General features: G+C 46.5%; 1 protein-coding gene across 1 annotated transcript in view; it reads left to right on the top strand.

Moving 5' to 3' along the window:
- Positions 1–19,087, top strand: part of LOC120926722 (uroplakin-3b-like protein 1) — a 38,862-nt gene that overhangs the window by 9,831 nt on the left and 9,944 nt on the right. Inside the window, exons 3-4 of the mRNA XM_040336881.1 lie at positions 8,687–8,903; positions 12,768–12,844. Coding sequence (XP_040192815.1) covers positions 8,687–8,903; positions 12,768–12,844 — 294 coding nt within the window. The remainder of the gene's footprint in view (positions 1–8,686; positions 8,904–12,767; positions 12,845–19,087) is intronic.

Here is a 19,087-nt window from a genome sequence, read left to right as displayed (position 1 = left end):
AGGGTGCTCTGGGGTGGGGGGGCCCGCAGTGCGCCCCCCTGCCCCAGAGCACCCAACCCCCCCATGTTGAGGGCATGCGGCCTGGTACGGCTCAGGAGGGGGGGGGCGCTCGCTCGTCCCCACTCCTTTCCTGACCGGCCGGGTAGCGTGCTTTGGATACGGGTCTGGTATGGATTGTAGGGGGACCCCCTACGTCGAATTTTCGGCGTAGGGGGGGTCTCCTTACAACCCATACCAGACCTAAGGGCCTGGTATGCTCCTGGGGGGGGAACCCATGCCGGTTTTGATTTTAAAAATTGCCGTGGAGTTCTCCCTCGGGAATGCATACCAAATGCCGTCGCTTGAATGGGCTTTTACATGGTGTGACTAACTTTCCACATTGTAAAACCAGCCCTAGTTTTGCGCAAGCAAATCGGAACTTACGCAGAAATCACAATGCTTAAAAGCTTTGTGGATCTGCTTAAGTCCTCATTTGCATACTCAAAGCGGCATTTCAATGAGAAATGCCCCCAGCGGCGGATGCGGTACTGCATCCTAAGATCTGACCGTGTAAGTCTCTTACACATGTCAGATCTTCTGCCTAACTTTGGAAAAAGCCTTTTGAGGATCATTTCCAAAGTTAGGCACAGAGATACGCAGGCTGAACAGCAGTTCCGCCTGCGTATCTCTTTTGAGAATTTGGCCCTAAATACCCTCCCAGCAGCCAGCATCAGGTGAGGACTAATTGCTTGGATCTGCTGGCTGCTGGGAGACACCTGTTGGTGGATACCAGAAATAGAACTTTCTGGTCCGGCAACCACAGTGCCACCAGCAGGTAATACAGTTCCAGACAATGTATTTCTTAAAGTGACCTCCTCAAATCTAGAGATAGTGTCACTCATAACGAACACCATAGCCCTGGGCTTATCTAGAACTCTTTCTCTGTTACAAGGGGTGAATGCAGGCACTACATTCCACATAAACTTGGTGTGTAAACACAGACCTCGTTCAGGTTACCTTCAGTTTTATGCAGGCAAACTGGACATTTGGCCACAGACGGCCCACACTCACTGTATCACAAGTGGGGTACTTGCCTCCATGTCTTGACAGAGCTTCTTAGTATAATCTGAATTTGGATCTGCTTTCCTATCAGTACTTGACCCACATAATTATTGGGTGCTCTCAGTGACTGCAGTGGATAGCGCCATTCCAGAATCTGATGAGGAGAAAGGAAGTCCCCAGCACTCCATTCAAATTTGGATTGCAAATATTATTGTGAAGACAGTGTCGCATAAGTCTAATAAAACTGACTTATGACAGCCTGAGGCCCTGTACACACGACCGGTTCATCCGATGAGAATGGTCCGACGGACCGTTTTCATCGGTCCACCGCTGAAGTGGCCTGATGGTCTGATGTGTGTACACACCATCAGTTCAAAAACCGATTGGGTCAGAACGTGGTGACGTAAAACACACAACCTGCTAAAAAAGGAGTTCAATACTTCCAAGAATGCGTCGACTTGATTCTGAGCATGAGCGGGTTTTGAACCGATGCTTTTGTGTACTAACCATCGGTTTGGCCTGATCGGTCAGCGGTCCATCGGTTCGATTTTAAAGCATGTTTTAAAATTTTGGAACGAAGGACAACAGACCGATAGGCTATACACACGGTCAGTTTGGACCGATGAAACTGAACCTCGGTCCATTCTCATCTGTTTTGTCCGACCGTGTGTACGCGGCCTGAGTGGCAATCTTCCAATAATGACATAATCTGGCCAGAAGACAGTAGAAATATACTGTATATAGATAGGTACAAAATAAGCCATGATACATGACACAAAAGTACAGGTACCTAATAATGATAAACACTGCATCCAGCCCCAAATGATCCTGCTTCTGGAGAGCATGCTGAAATAGATAAAAGTATGCCAGTAAAGGATTCACACAATCTTGCCATTACTTGGCAAAATCAAGGAGATAAGGAAGGGGGCAGGAGGCAGGAGAGGAAAAAGAAAAAAAAATGGAATGTAAGTATGAACAGAGATAAAGCTAAATGTACAAAGCTATCAGAAGTGTCCAAAAACAAGTTAATAAACATGTAAAAAACAAGTCATGTAAGTTCTAATAAAGCAATATTTATCAATACAGTAATGTGCTGCACCCTTATACAAAAAAAGATAAACTATGCAATGCATGCTGAAATCCAAAAAAAATAGGGTATTGGTCCTTAGACATGTGCACTGCCGAAAAATGTGTTTTCGTTTTGTCGTTTTTTGGGCTTTAGGGTCATTTGTTATTATCGAAATTCGATAATCTGAAAATTCACAAATTTCAAAAAATTTGAAAATTCGGAAATTCAAAAATCCAAAATGCTAAAATCCAGAAATTCGAAAATCCGAAAATAAGAACGAAAATTAAAAAATTTTGGACTGCACAGAGTCCTGAACTCAATCCGATAGAACACATCATCGTTGGGATAAATTAGAGCGGAGACTGTGAGCCAGGCCTTGTCCACATCAGTGCCTGACCTCACAAATGCACTTCTGGAAGAATGGTTAAACATTCCCATAAACACACTCCTAAATAGAGGTCGACCGATATGGGTTTTTCTCTGGCCGATGCCGATATTTTGAAATCGGGGCAGCCGATGGCCAATGTATGATGTTAATTTTTTCGGCCGATATTTTAGGCCGATTTATTTTCCTTTGCCTCATAAAATCACCCACTCCCACTCCACTCCCCCTGCTTGCTCCTGTCACTTTACCACACACTTGATGTCCTCAGTACAGATTGCACTGGTTGGCACTGGCAGGTGGCACTAATTGGCACTGGCAGGTGGCACTGGTTAGCACTGGCAGATGGCATTGGTTGGCACGGACAGGTGGCACTGGCAGGTGGCACTGGTTGGCACTGGCAGGGTTGCACTGGATGGCACTAATTGGCACAGTCACTGGCAGGTGGCACTGGTTGGCACTATTTGGCAGATGGCACTGGATGGCACTAATTGGCACTGGCAGGTGGCACTGGTTGGCACTGGCAGGTGGCACTGGTAGATGGCATTGGTTGGTGGCAGATGGCACTGGATGGCACTGACAGGTGGCACTGGTTGGCACTGGCAGGTGGCACTGGCAGGTGATCCTGGCACTGGAAGAGGGCACTGGTTGGCACTGGCAGATGGCAATGATTGGCAGATGGCACTTGCATGTGGCACTGGCAGGTGGCACTGATTGGCACTGGCAGGTGGCACTGGCATATGGCACTAATTGGCACTGGCAGATGGCACTGGTTGGCATTGGAAGATGGCACTGGCAGGTGGCACTTGATGGCAATGGCAGGTGGCACTGGATGGCAATGGCAAGTTTCACAGCCGATAGTGTAACTGTGTGAAACGGAATGCAGAGAGAGAGGAGCTGACAAATTCAGCGGCGATGTCAGAGGTGGCCAGAACCGAGGTGGGCGGGACACAGCAGCTATCCAACACCAGCCAATGACTGGGCTGTTTAAGAAAGGGGCGGGCCAAATACATGTAGCGGCCCGCCCAGATCACATCCCATTGGCTGGTGTTGACCACCCCGACATCAACCTCAATTTTGACAGCTCCTCTCTCTCTCTCCATACAGTTTCACACACCGTGGTGCTGCTCTGCCAACAGAGTGTGGAGAAGGGAGGAGGAACCCCACGTTCCTCTTTCCTTCTCCACACTCTGCTGGCAGAGGTGCAGTCAGTGCTTAATATCAGCCTAAGTTGGATAATAAACGGCCGATGCAGATTTCTCCAAAATGGTCAAATATCGGCCGATATCTACTCCTAAACCTTGTTGACAGCCTTCCCAGAAGAGTTGAAGCTGTTATAGCTGCAAAGGATGGTCCAACACAATATATTAAAGTTCATGTGTGTGTAAAGGCAGGTGTCCCAATACATTTGGTAATATAGTGTATGACATCACTTTAATAACATGGGAAGGTTGTCACTTAGATTTGCATAGGTTACATTGGATTATATAAGTATGTTTGTTACATATGTTTATTGTCATTGTGTCGCCTTGAGGAAGGTATTCCTGTACTTATATAACACGGTCTTTACAGTAAAATATGTGAGTGCCTGTGACTTCCTGTTTCCTTGTCAGGCCTTCTCACACGGCATCTCCCTGTTTGCTGAGGCACATTTACATCTCTCTGTACATTGTTGGCTGTTCTACTCGTATCCGTGTTGACTTGTTCATGCCTTGGAAATACAGAAAGGAGCACCAGACTGAAATTGGATAAAAAAATGCCAAAATAATTTCAATTGTTGGTAAAAAAAAAAAGTCCTATAAAAACAGCCTGCAGTTTTTTTCTAATTATTTCTAGTAGACAATTATTTCTATTTCGGCTGCCTGATTACTCAATACTTTTTCGGACATTTTCTTCTTGATGCAATTTATTATCCACTTTCTTTATTTTATGTTTTATTATGTATATCAAGTGTATCTTTTAATATTCTCAATTCAAGAGAAGTTCATGGGACAAATTTACTGTCATTATGTGATATTCTAGATTTTATCGTGTACACTCAAATGCATATGTAGACATCATTTTTCATCATTATGACTGTCATTTTTCCTTAGTCATCTAGCGTTGCCCAATAAAGGGGGAGTGAAGTTGCCCCTGAAACCCCTTGGTTGTTTTTATATCACTTTTATGCCAGCAATTAAAATTATCCTTGACTCTTTTATCCATTTTCTAACGCTCCTCTCTGTATTTCTATGGTTTGAGCTACTGTTGGGTGCCCATCGAGGGAAGACTTGCTGTGTGGGAGCTGCCTCACTAGAGCTATTGAGTTATTTTGAAGTTTTCTTTATCTGACTTCACTTGCAAGTCTAAAACTTCCCAGTGGCTCTTTGAGCAGAGCATGTTGTACTAGCATTCTCATGGCAGTGAGCGCTTGCCTGCCTTTCTTTACTTCTGGGTTCACTGCTGCCAAGAGCCATGTACACCGATCCACTTCATAGTCTGGAGGTGGCAAATATCCTTGTCTGGACATATATGTTGCACATGCCCAAATGTTGCTATGGGAGGCAGCCTCTCCTTAAAGCAGAACTTTACCAATAACATCTTGATAAGAAATGTTCTTTAGCAAGGAATTCCACATTAACCACTTCTGCCACGGAGGATTTGGCTGCCCAATGACGGGGCCATTTTTTGCGATTAGGCACTGCGTCGCTTTAACTGACGATTGCGCGGTCGTGTGACGTGGCACCCAAACAAAATTTAAGTCCTTTTTTTTACAACAAATAGAGCTTTATTTTGGTGGTATTTGATCACCTATGCACTTTTTATTTTTTGCGCTATAAAAAAAAAGACAATTTTGAAAAAAAAAGCAATATTTTTTACTTTTTGCTTTAATAAATATCCCCCAAAAAGTATATAAAAAACTATTTTTGTCTTCAGTTTAGGCCGATATGTATTCAAAATATTTTTGGTAAACAAAATCACAATAAGCGTATATTGATTGGTTTACTTAAAAGTAATGGCGGCGATCAGCGATTTTTTATTGTGACTGCAATATTGTGGTGGACACATTGGACACTTTTGACACTATTTTGGGACCATTGTCATTTATACAGCGATCAGTGTTATAAAAATGCACTGATTACTGTGAAATGACACTGGCAGGGAAGGGGTTAACCACTAGGGAGTGATTCTAACTGTGTGGGGGCTGGGCTACATGTGACATAACACTGATTGCTGCTCCCGATGACAGGGAGCAGACGATCAGTGTCCTGTCACAAAGCAGAACAGGGAGATGCCTTGTTTACAAGGCATCCCCCTGTTCTGCCTCTCTGTCACCCGATCGCGGGACACCAGCGCACATTGAGTCTGCGGGTCCCGCGGGTGCGGTGGGCCCACGCGCACCGCCGCACGGATTCTTAAAGGGGACGTACAGGTACGCCCATTTGCCTACCGCTGCCGTTCTGCCAACGTATTTTGGCGTGCAGCGGTCGGCAAGTGGTTTATAAGTATGCTACCAAAATTAGAGCGTGCTGTAAATTGCCTCCAGCAGTGTTCCTGTTTCTTCTTGCCTGAGCCTTTCATTTTCCTGAAGCCTAGAGCCCTGGAACAGCAGTACATTTTTAGGCTGTCAGAGCTGAGAGCAACTGAGCATGTGCAGAGCGGGGCATTACTGTATTTTAAATAGTATAGGCACTTATTTTTTATGTTTTATATAACTATACATGCAAAAGGGGCCAACCTGAAGTGAATTAGCACAACTCCACATTAAGCATGTAGACTAATGCCTCGTACACACAATCAGTTTTCCCGACAAGAAAAGTGTGATGTGAGCTTTTTGTCAGGAATTCCGACTGTGTGTATGCTCCATCACACTTTTTCTGTGAAAATTCCTGCCAAGAGAAGATTGAGAGCAGGATCTCAATTTTTGTGGCAGGAAAAATTCCTAACGGGAATCGCGGTCGCAATTACGAAGCGGGAAAAAAGAACACGCATACTCAGAATCAAGCAAAAGAGTCAAACTGCCTTTTGAACTTCATTGATCTCGGCTCGTCGTACGGTTTGCACAAGCTGCGGGAGAGGGACGATGCGGGAACCGGCGCTGGAATCGCGCTGGTTCCTGCATCACACTAGTTTGAACCCAGGGTCACTGTGATAAATATATGAAGCAGGGCTAAAAAAAATAAGCCAGTCCCTTGACGACGTCATCTCTTTGCCAAAACTAGTTGGGCGTGGCTACGACGCTTCGCCATCACACGCGATTGCTGACCGGCGGCTGATTTTGGTGCAGCCACACAGCCTGCTACTTTTTGGGAGAGAAATAGGATCTGTTTATTCCCAGGGAGCTAATGCAGGTCCATGGATTGTCATTGTGGTTTAATTAATGTTTTTCTCATTACTTGTGTTACTGGATGTGAGGATGTTGATGTAGCACCCTATAGTGTACAGTGCTAGGTAGGGTAGTGTACATAGGTTTTTGTAGAGTTGTTAAATTGCTTGGCTTGGCTGGCAGCCAAGCCTGTGTTTAATCTGGCTCAGGGTCAGTCACTCAGGGAGGCTGATATTACTCACAGGCAGCATCTCTGATACCTCCCGCTACTTCTAGAAACTTGGAGAAGATTCTTGAAGAATAGGAGTGGAGGCGAGGGAGAGCTGCTTGGAGTATTCATGAGGGCCCTGACCAGTCCCCAACAGATGGGTTGGCAGGGGGCAGGCCACTTCATAAATACTGAGTCAGCCCAGCAGGGGCAGTGGAGTTCAGGTGGAAGTTTGGAGAGGGAGTGCTAGGAGGCTGTCAGAAACCCTTGAGGGTAGCCTACTAGTCTGGGGGGGGGGACCTTGGGTCTGGGCTTTGGAGCGGAAAGGGCCATCTTCAAGACACACAAGGGTATCCTGACAAGTGACACAGGAGAGTGTGCGAGGACAGCAGGAACCGGAGAGCACATCCGGGAGATCTCCAGGGAGAGAGAGGGGCAACTGGCTGGTGAGTGAGGACTGACAGGCAGCCTGAGAAGACTGGGTGAGAGCAGTCTGAGATGGATGCAGAGTCAGTCTGGGGGGGACTGTGGAGTAATAGCCAGGAGATCTAGTGAAAGGGGCACCTGCAGCCAGGTGGGCTGGCAGTGCCTGATGAGTTGGTGCTGGGATCAGTAGCCACAGGAGGACAGCTGGATACTGGGACTTATTTTTCTTTACACAAAGGGGCCTGTGGTCCCTGCCTGTAATGGGCCATTGCTGGAGCTGACACAGCCAGTCAGATCCCATCCAACAGTATCCAGCTGGGAGTGATTTTTGTGTCTGCAAGCAAGTTTGTGCAGGAGGCAGAACAGGAGTGTATATAGAGAATGTAAATAGTTAAATGACCCTGAAGAGTTCTTGCTTTGATTAAGTGAGCACCTCATAATATCTCTCACCCCATTCAAGTTTATTCCCCTCAATAAAACAAAAAAACTAAGCGCTGGACTGTTTCCTGACTCAAGTGTGCTGTAAAGATGTGGTGTGCCTGGCTGTGCAGGGTGGGGAATCCTTACACGTGTGGCTCCTTAGGGGATGTGCTACATTGATAATGCCTGTATTGGTGCTGACTGGGCTGCACTATTGGGACATTCTCTAACTGCATCCTACTGCTGTTACATCTAACCTTCGCCTTTAAAAAAATATTTTAAATGGTCAAAACTAGCTAAAATAGCATTATGGTCTTTCATTAATAAAAACACAAAAAATAAAAAAAATTGCAGTGGGCATGGGTTGCTATCGGAACTATCACTGCTGATTCACAAGCCTGTAGCCTGTCATCCCTGCCTGGCCACTGCTTTCTAGATTGACTGAACTGCCTCTGTTCCTGAAACCTTTTCACTGTGAGCTGCAGTGTCTGGGAAGGGGAGTGAGTGAGACACAAGAAAGGAAGATTTGGCTCAGTCAGGAGGTTTAGACTGTCATACAGGGTCCTTTTAGTTGTACCTTAGTAATTGTACTTGATATGATAAATATGTAAGTATGATAAATACAGTCAGTATATGAGTATTATATTCGTATATATATATATAAATAAGTATGATAAATATTGAACCTATCTGAACTAATGAAGCTAATCAAATGAATTCAAGAAAATATCTTCTCAGGTATATTTTGTATAAAAACTATATAGTAGTAACTGCTGACAGTGTCACACTTAGAATTTTCATATAGTTATTGATTTTCTCCTTTGTTTTTTGCAGTTGTGCCAAACTTAACAGCAGCAAATCTGAGTAACCCAGCTGATTATTCCTCATTCACAACAAATAAATATTATCACATCTACAATAGAACTGCTGCTAACTACCCATGCTCTGACGTGATTCCGAATACTCTTGGCATGATGCCAGTTGGATTTGAAGAAAACTGCACCAATGCTCATTTTTGTAATGGTCCTTTAAACAAAACTGGACCTTACCGGTACATTTGTTTTCTTTTTCATAGTTTAGATTCAATATTAAAATATGTGAGACTAAAGCCCCGTACACACGATCTGAAAATCGTATGAAAAATGCAGTTTTCTAAGCGATCGTGTGATAATCGAATCATTAGTGAAGAGCTTTTGAGAGCCGATCAGGACAGTTCATCCAATATTATTCTACCGGACATGCACAGAATTTTTTTTCGTACGATGCCAGATCGTACGATTTTCGTTTAATCAGTACAGCTGTCATTCGAAAATGCAATACAAATGCATTACAACACATGACATCACTTCCAAATTTTTATTCTGTCGTACGAGAATTTTCGTGACTTTAGTAAACTCATCAGATTCGACGTAAGATTAGCATGCAAAAAAAACAAAAACAAATGATCATTCGTCCGATAATCGGATCGTGTGTACCGGGCATAAGACTGATTTTATATGTGCTGCCTGTACAGCCACTTCCTGCATTGTTTTTTTTATTGTATTTCTAAATGATTTTAGTCTAAAATGTAATACATGAGCATTGCATTTAACATATGATTCATTAACCACTTTAGCCCTGGAAGATTTTACCCCCTTAATTAGTTTGGGACCCCCCACCGCACATATACTGCAGCAGAACGGCCCGGCTGCGTGAAACAACATACTTGTACGTTGTTCGCGCTTCCTGGTTGTTCTCCGGAATGACAGAACAGCGGTATGCCTCTGTAAACAAGGCAGACTGTCGTTCTCTCAGACAGGGAGATCTGTGATTCCTACTAATCAGGAACATAGATTTCTCTCTCTGTCTAGTGTCGGTAGCCCCCACACAGTTAGAAAGTACTCCCAGGGAACACATTTAACCTTTTGATTGCCCCTTCCCCCTTCCCTGCCAGTGTCATTTACACTATGACAGTGCATTTTTTAGCACTGATCACTGTATTGGTGTCACTGGTCCCCAAAAAGTGTCACTTAGGCCCAGATTCTCGTAGATCGGCGCATCTTAATGCCGGCGTAGATGCGTTACGCCAATGTAACTTAGAGAGGCAAGCTCCGTATTCTCTAATCAGATGCGTGCATTTTTGCGCCGGCGTAGCGTAAATTTGTCGGCGTAAGACGGCGTAATTCAAAGTAGGAAGGAAGTGGGTGTGAGGGCATAAATACGCCCAGACATGCGCCCGTTGAGTGCAAAAGTACACCTGTTTGGTTTGGTTTGGTGGATTGGTGGATATACTTTTGCACTCTGATTGTGACCATGTCTGCCCAGCTTTCTGGGCCCATAAAAAAAAAATTCTCCCCAGAGGAGAAGGCCATTATCCTTGCTGGCATGGAGAGGTACTACGATCGCCTCCATGGGTCCCGTAGCAAGGACACCAGTAAGGGCAGAAGGGATGAGATCCTTCAGAGGATCACTTTCCAAGTCAATGCCGTGGGCAATGAGGCGAGGAGACCCAAACACATCACCAAGAAGATGAATGATCTTCGAAGGAGGGTGAAGGAGAAGATGGCCCTTATGGCGAGGCATGCCAGGGGCACTGGTGGTGGCCCACCCTCTAGGCTCCGTCTGACTCCTGACGAGCAGGTTGTTGCTCGCTGCCTTCAGAGGGAGCAAGTGGAGGGAGTGCAGGGCTACGACTCAGTTGAGCCGCCCTTGAGGACAGGTAAGTGTGTTTTTCTACTATCTGGTGTGTAGCATGTGAGGGGGGTGAAGGGAATATGTGACAAGTGTGTGGGTCCACCAACATGTGAATGTTTTGTGTCATCTGCAGATGTCCAGGAGGGAGCTGGGCCATCTGGTGCCTCTGCCCATCCCACACCATCCCCTGATAATTCTGCCCCTGACCCTCTGGGAAGCCAAGAGGCATTGGTGGAGGGGAGTGGTGGCCAGACCTCCAGTGATGAGGTCATTCAGGATGCAGAACATATGGGTGAGGAGGTGTCCCTCTATCTCGAGGAGTCATCCATCTCAGCTGGTCCTTTCCGGACGTCAAGCCCGGACGTCAAGCCTCCAAACCTCAAGTCCCTCTGGCTCCATCCCCAACCCACCCACTCCCTCAAGTCCCTCTGGCTCCATCCCCAACCCACCCACTCCCTCAAGTCCCTCTGGCTCCATCCCCAACCCACCCACTCCCTCAAGTCCCTCCCCCTATGCCAGGCCTGAAGCCTCTCCTGGCCCCAGGAAGGCAACCAGGAAGGCCAGGGGGGTTCCGAACTACCTGCAAGTGACCCTGACCACTGCCCAGGACACGCAGACCCGCCATATGGGTGAGATGGCCCAGGACATGAGGCGAGTGGCCGACAGCCTGGCCTCCAGGGGACACATCACTGATGGTCTGGCAGGCAATACAGCAGCTATCATAACCTGCTTGGGGGATCTGCAGGCCACCACGGCTACCCTTGTGGCAGAGGTGCGGACCCTGTCGGCGGCCATCCAGGGCCACACAGCTGCCATTGAGGCAGAGGGGTTACGCTCACAGCAGATGCAGGCAGATACCAACAGCATTCTGACCCGCATCGCTGTGGCATTAGAGGGCAGGCCTCCAGCCATGGTGGATGCTCCTCCACCTGATCACCCCCCCCCCACCGTCAAACAGGCAGTTGCGGGGCTGTGGCCGTGGCAGTAGCCAGGGCAATTAATTTTGTTTTGTTTTTATTTAATTTCTCTGGTTAAGAGAGTTTTATTTATTTAATTTCTCTGGTTAAGAGAGTTTTTTATTTATTTAATTTCTCTGGTTAGGAGAGTTTTGTTTAATTTCTCTGGTTAAGATTTTTTTTTTGTGCATCATGGTGAGGCGTGCAGATTAGTGTGACTGGTGTGTGAATGTGGGGGGGGGGGGGGGGGGTGTCACTCCTGCCAGCAAAGGGGTGTCACCCTCGGCCGTGTGAATGTGGTATGAATGTACAGCAACATAATTGGGGCCTTGGCGCAGCGTTGCTGCTCCCAAGTCCTGTGGGGTGTGTGCTAGGGACCACAGTGGTGTGCATGCGTGCATTCTTTTTGTGCCATGATGAATGTGTGTGTTTAACGTGCAAAGATGCGTTCCACGAGACATCTGACTGCTGATCCCTCAGCAGACGGGGTAGCCTCGGGCAGGGGGGGACTGTCTGGTTCGGGGGTCAGGTCATCACGTATGTCAATCTCCAGGCCCTTTCTCTCGGCAAAGTTGTGCAGAATGCAACATGCCCCGATGATCTGGCACACGAAGTTTGGGGAATACATTGATTGGTTTGCACAAAAGTTATCATGTCTACAAACGATGGGATATTTTTATGGCATTTTTCTTTCTTTCTTTTTTTTACTAGCAATGCCGGCGATCAGTGATTTTTAGTGGGACTGCGACATTACGGTGGCCATCTGACACTTTTGACACTTTTTTTTTTGGGAACCAGTGACATTATTACAGTGATCAGTGCTAAAAATATGCACTGCTACTGTACTAATGACACTGGCCAGGAAGGGGCTTAACATCAGGGGCAATCAGAGGGTTAAATGTATGCCTAGCTGGTGCTTGCTAACTGTGTGGGTGTTGCTCTGACTGTTGCTCTGACTGGATGAATACAGAGATCGGTGTTCCTGCGTGTCAGAACGGCGATGTGCTGTTGAACATTTAGGAAACATAAAACCATCTATTTTTTCATCTGTTTGGTGGTATGTGCAGTTGAAAGTAGCTGTGAATAAAAAGCAGACAGCATGATGCTTCTATATGCAGTCTAGCAACAATTATTATTAAAATTATCACATGTCACAAGAGGCAGAGTTTGTACAAAAGGTCACCTGGTGTACCTAGCACATTGAGGATGTCTAAATAATGTCTTGATAATCAAACAGAGCTTGAAAGAATAGTCACAATTGTTTGTGTTTCTTCCTTTGTTTGCAGGGTTAAATTTGTTATATTAAATAACAACACAATGGTCACATCAACACGATGGTCTGAACTCATCAATCTGAGAACAGGTACAGTTTTCAAATTTGATTGATTATCACATAGATTTTTGTACAATAACAACTAGACATGTGCACACTGAACTATTTTGTTTCGGAATTTCATTTTCGTTACTCCCGAAATTCGTTTTTATTCATCTCGTTTTTCGTTAGGAATCGCATTCGTCTGAAAATCCGAATGAATTTAGGTTGAATCTGCCATTGAATACTTATGGTGTCTGTCGAATGTTCTAAGGAGATTCGACGGAGCAGCGAAACTGTACGTCGAATCGTACATTTCCGGTCGAATGTTCCGCCTACAAGCTATAGAAGAATTCTAATGTTCTATGACTAGTAATAATTATTTTTATTATTTATTATTACTAGTCAACCAACATTAGAATTTGTCTATAGCCTATGGGCTGAGCATTTGACCAGAAATGTTTGATTGCGGCGTCGTACAGCTTAGCTGCTCTGTCGAATCATCTTTGAACATTCGACAGACACATTAAGCCTTCAATGACAGATTTGACTTTTGTATGTTTGTATGTTTTTCGATGCTTTGTCGAATCTTCGTCGTTCATGTTGGATTGTCAAGTTAGTTCTAGCTATTTTACTGCTCCTGCTCTTTGGTTACAATCAGCCAATAACATTCATCATCATCATTATTTTTATTTTACTTCCCCCACCCAATTCCAACAGCGATCTTTTCTCTCTATGTCAAATCTTTTCTCTCTATAAAATAATGTCGACTCTTTTCTCTCTATGTAGAATAATCTTGGACTAATAGAGTTGAGGTTAGGCACATTCGACCGACGAAAACGAAAATAAAGCATTTGTTTATGTTGAATCTTTTGGTTTTCGTAATCTACACTTTAGTTTTCGTTTGTTAAAACAATAATGAAAATAGCTGAAATTCGGACGAAAATGTATTCGGACGAAAACGAATGCACATGTCTTATAACTATTATTTTTAGAAATATGTTGGTTGTGGCATTATTCCTATATTATCTCACAGTACACCCATCACATTTTTGTAAATATTTTATTATATATTTTCATGTGACAAGACTGAAGAAATTACACTTTTCTACAATGTGTACAGTTTGTGTGAGTGTACAGTTTGTTTAACAGTGTAAATTTGTTGTCCCCTCAAAATAACTCAACAAGCAGCTATTAATGTCTAAACCGCTGGTAACAAAAGAGAGTACACCACTAAGTTAAAATGTCCAAATTGGGCCTAACGTGTCAATATTTTGTGTGGACACCATTATTTTCCAGCACTGCCTTAACCCTCTTGGGCATGGAGTTCACCAGTGCTTCACAGGTTGCCACTGGAGTCCTCATCCACTCCTCCATGATGACATCATGGAGCTGGTGGATGTTAGAGACCTTGCGCTCCTCCACCTTCCGTTTTGAGGATGCCATACAGATGCTCAATAGGGTTTAGATCTGGGGACATGCTTGGCCAGTCCATCACCTTAACCCTCAGCTTCTTTAGCAAGGCAGTGGTCGTCTTGGAAGTCTGTTTGGAGTCGTTATTATGTTGGAATACTGCCCTGCAGCCCAGTCTCCGAAGGGAGGGGATTATGCTCTGCTTCAGTATGTCATAGTAAATGTTGGCATTCATGGTTCCCTCAATAAACTGTAGCTCCCCAGTGCCAGCAGCACTCATGCAGCCCCAGACCATGACACTCCCACCACCATGCTTGACTGTAGGCAAGACACACACTTGTCTTTGTACTCCTCATCTGGTTTCTGCGACACACGCTTGAAGCCATCTGAACCAAATAAGTTAATCTTGGTCTCATCAGACCACAGGACATGGTTCCAGTAATCAATGCCCTTAGTCTGCTTGTCTTCAGCAAACTGTTTGCAGGCTTTCTTGTGCATCATCTTTAGAAGAGGCTTCCTTCTGGGACGACAGCCATGCAGACCAATTTGATGCAGTGTTCGGCATATGGTCTGAGCACTGACCCTCCACCCCTTCAACCTCTGCAGCAATGCTGGCAGCACTCGTATGTCTATTTCCCAAAGACAACCTCTAGATAAGAGGCTGAGCACTTAAACTCAACCTCCTTGGTTGACCATCGCGAGGCCTGTTTTGAATGGAGCCTGTCCTTTTAAACCGCTGTATGGTCTTGGCCAGTTTCAGGAGCTTGGCAATCTTCTTATAGCCTATGCCATCTTTACGTAGAGCAACAATTTTTTTTTTTCAGATCCTCTAAGAGTTCTTTGCCATGGGGTGCCATGTTGAACTTCCAGTGACCAATATGAGAGAGTGAGAGCGATAACACCAAATTTAACACACCTGGGGCCAAATTCTCAAAAGAGATACGCAGACTTAACTCCATTTTTCTAATTTTACACGGCGCGTATATTTGCGCGCGATCGTCAAAATGACTTAAGCAAAGATTTCCGTATTTTCAGCCGTACTTAAAGTAGTTACACCTGCGCATTCCCGGGCGCAAATTACGCTAGGCTCGCCGCTGTTTTTGATAGGCAAAGATGCAAATGAGGGAGTTAGGGCGATTCTCAGAATTAAGTGTGTGTGCCGTATTTTCCGCCCTGTGCGCACCTGTTAGTTTTTCTGACTAAATTTCCACATTATAAAACCAGCCCTAATTTTACACATGCTGTGGAAGGGTTTGCAGAAGGGAGTTACAGCTCTAGTTCTGAAGTTTGTTGCTGAAAAATGCCAGGACCAGCAATGATTTTGACGGCACTTGCTGCCTTACAGGCACAAAGGAGGAGGAGGGCACAGAGGAGGAGGATGAGGGCACAGGCGCGTGTTTATCGGCCACGCCGTGATATTTGGCAAATGCCAGTTTATGAGGTCATTGGCAACTACCGATTTGATCGGGAGGCCATCCTGGAGATTACCCAACTCCTTCATGAGGATCTAATCGCCCCAACCCTACGTTCCCATGCCCTGACACCTCTGGAAAAAGTTATGGCAACACTGCATTTTCTAGCGAGTGGCTCCTTCCAGCGAGCATCTGGAGGTGTGGCTGGGATGGTGCAGTCCACCATGAGTAAATGCCTACATCAGGTGGTCCCTGCCATACTGCGGCGCATGAGCCATCAGTTTGTCATGCCCACCCAGGAGGACCAGCGTGTGCAAGCCATGACAGACTTCTACAATATTGCTGGCTTTCCTAAGATCATCGGTGCGATTGACTGCACCCATGTGGCACTCCAGCCCCCCCATGAAACTGAACACCTGTTCAGAAACAGAAAAGGGTGGCATTCCATCAACGTCCAGATGATTGTAGATGCCCATGGCCTCATCTGGCACGTTTGTGCCAAGTTTCCAGGGTCGTGCCACGACAGTTTTATTCTACGGCAGACCAAGATCTACCAAGACTTGGAGATGAACGTTTATGGAGACAGCTGGCTGATTGGTGAGTGACATTGGTGTCAGGTATGCCCCCCCATGATGGAGACATCACAAGGGGCACATGCATGACTAATATCCTCCTGTCTTTTCCCTTACAGGTGACTCAGGATATGCATTGGGACCCCACCTGATGACCCCCTTTAGAAACCCCCAAACACCAGGAGAACGAAAATACAATGAGGTGCACGTCCAGACCCGGGCTATAGTTGAGCGGACTTTTGGCATGCTAAAGTCACGATTCCGATGCCTGGACAAGACTGGGGGTACACTATTGTATTCCCCAGACTTTGTCTGCAAAATTATTGGTGCATGTTGCATACTGCACAATTTTGCATTAAGAAAGGGCATGCATGTGGACATATCTCCTGACCTGACCCCCCACCCAGGCAACCCCCCCCCCCCCCAAACCCCTCTACCCGGTCTGCTGAGGGCCAGGCAATCAGGAGACAACTGTCTGAAGGCATCTTTGCCCAGTAAATGCATCCTAATACAATTTTTGTTTTTGATTTGCCAAGACCAAATCACAGAGATTATGTGACCTTTAAATCTTTATTTTGTTAAATAAATGCACATTACTTATATGCCAAACAGAATGTTTATTTTGATTTACAAAACGCACATTAATTATCTCACAATGAGAATGCATGAATGCACGTCACTGTGGTCCCTAGCACAGACACATCACATGCACATAGAATTGGATTAGATCCAAGTACCCCCCCCCCCCCTTTGGTACTTGGGAGCAGTAACGCCCCGCCACGGCTCCAATTATGTCACTGTGCATTCATACACCATTCAGGAACCTAGGATGACTTCTCCCTGGTCCTGGGGATCCCTACTCCACCAAAACTGAGGGTGACACCCTTATGTTTTCAGGAATGCCATCCCCCCACATTCACACATCATTCACACACATATACCAAATCATAAGTACAGTGTAAAAAAAAACAAAAAAAAGTACCCCTGCAAATTAGGGATGTTGCCGAGTGCTCCTTCTGGGCTGCCCACGGGCACGGGCACGGTCACGGGGACGGCCACGGGGACGGCCACGGCCAACTGGGGGATCTTCACGGGGGGGGTCTGTGCAGGGGAGGGAGTATTTTCAGGGGGGGGGAATGTGCAGGGGAGGGAGTATTCTCAGGGGGGGGGGACTGTGCAGGGGAGGGAGTATTTTGAGGGCGGGGGGACTGTACAGGGGAGGAAGCAGCCTCCCCTGGTGTCTGTCCTCCTGCTGGCCTTCCCTCCAAGGCAACGGCTATCCTTGTCAGACAGGAAGTTATGGCAGCCGTATTGGCCTGCACAGCCCGGGTATTGGCCTGCACAGCCTGGGTGAGGGCAGTCACCTCCTGGGCCACACCTGTTGTGGCGTTCCTCATGTCCCACAAACAGGTGATGACCCCCACGGAGTTGGTGGCCACGTCACCCAGTGACTCCCTCATTGCACCCAGGCTGCGCTCCACCTTGCTGATAGTTTTTTGTATTGCAGACAGACTGCGGGTCTGCCGGACATTGTCCCTCAACAGACTGACCGGCAGACGCACCAACCCCCCCCTGTTTTCAGGGGTCGGCATCCTACTTGCCCCTGAGGCTTGTGGCCTTGGAGGAGGAGTTGGAGTGAGCCATGGGTGCTGCTGCATGTTGGAGGAGGGTTGGAAGGGGCGACCCATGATGGTGGCCTGACTTCTGGGCGCCTGTGGGGTTCCCTCAGGGGATGATTCAAAGGTCATATCTTGGCCCATCATTATTTCCTGCCCAATCAGAATATTGTCATCTTCCTCCCCCTCATCCTCCTCCCACTCAACATCCAAATTATCCTCCCATGGCGAATCCTGCCCTTCTTGGGACTCTGCATGAGCCTGTCTTGGGGGTGGTGCAGCAGCCTGCCCTGATGGGCCAGCAACCTCCTGACCTGATGGGCCAGCAAACTCCTGACCTGATGGGCCAGCAACCTCGTGACCTGATGGGGCTGCCACCTCCTGGGCTGATGGGGCTGCCACCTCCTGGGCTGATGGGGCTGCCACCTCCTGGGCTGATGGGGCTGCCACCTCCTGGGCTGATGGGGCTGCCACCTCCTGGCCATCTGGGGAGGACACAAAACAATCACAGGTTGTTGTATCCACAAACTTGGCACATCTTCCCTTCCCCCACCCACACATGCTAATCACCAGATAGAAATTCAAAAAAATTACCTGTCCTCATAAGAGGATCATTGTCAAAGCCAGGCAGGCCCACCACCTGCTGTGGGTGGAAACACTGGGCCACTGCCCATTCCTCCTCACTCATCCTGACTGGGCAGGGTCCCCCTCCTCCAGTGCCCCTGGTATGGGCATGCAGCGTTGCCAGCTTGTTCCGGGACACGCTCCTCAAGTCATTTATTTTTTTTTGAACTCCAGCGATGGTCCTGGTCTCCCCCCCCCCCCCGCCGCATTGATCCGATCGGTGATCTTTTGAAGGATCTCCTTCCTCCTGGCCGGGGTGGTGGTGTGGCTCTCAGGGCCATGGAGAAATCGCCCAAATTTAAGGACGCCCTGAGCAAGTATATGCTTCTCTGCCGGTGAAAAATTTAGCTTCCTGCGCTTGGGAGCCATGACAGACAACACCCAGCAACAGGGAACTCAGCCAACAAACAAACAACAATACACACACACACCAAAGAAAATACAAACAAGCCAAAATAAAAAATAGACAGACAGCTACTATTAATTCGAAAACAAACAGGCAAAAAAGAAAAACAAAAAATATAAACAAAACCCAAAAAAAACTATTAGTAAAAACAAACAGGCAAACAATCAAAACAAAAAACAAATTAGCAAAAACAAACACCAACTATACCCTCCAACTCCACAAACACTTTTCTCACAAAACAATCTTACCAA

Source organism: Rana temporaria, chromosome 2 (assembly GCF_905171775.1).
Source record: "Rana temporaria chromosome 2, aRanTem1.1, whole genome shotgun sequence".
NCBI lineage: Eukaryota > Metazoa > Chordata > Amphibia > Anura > Ranidae > Rana > Rana temporaria.
The sequence above is the reverse complement of the archived record's forward strand: the minus strand, read 5'-3'. Positions and strand labels throughout refer to the sequence as shown.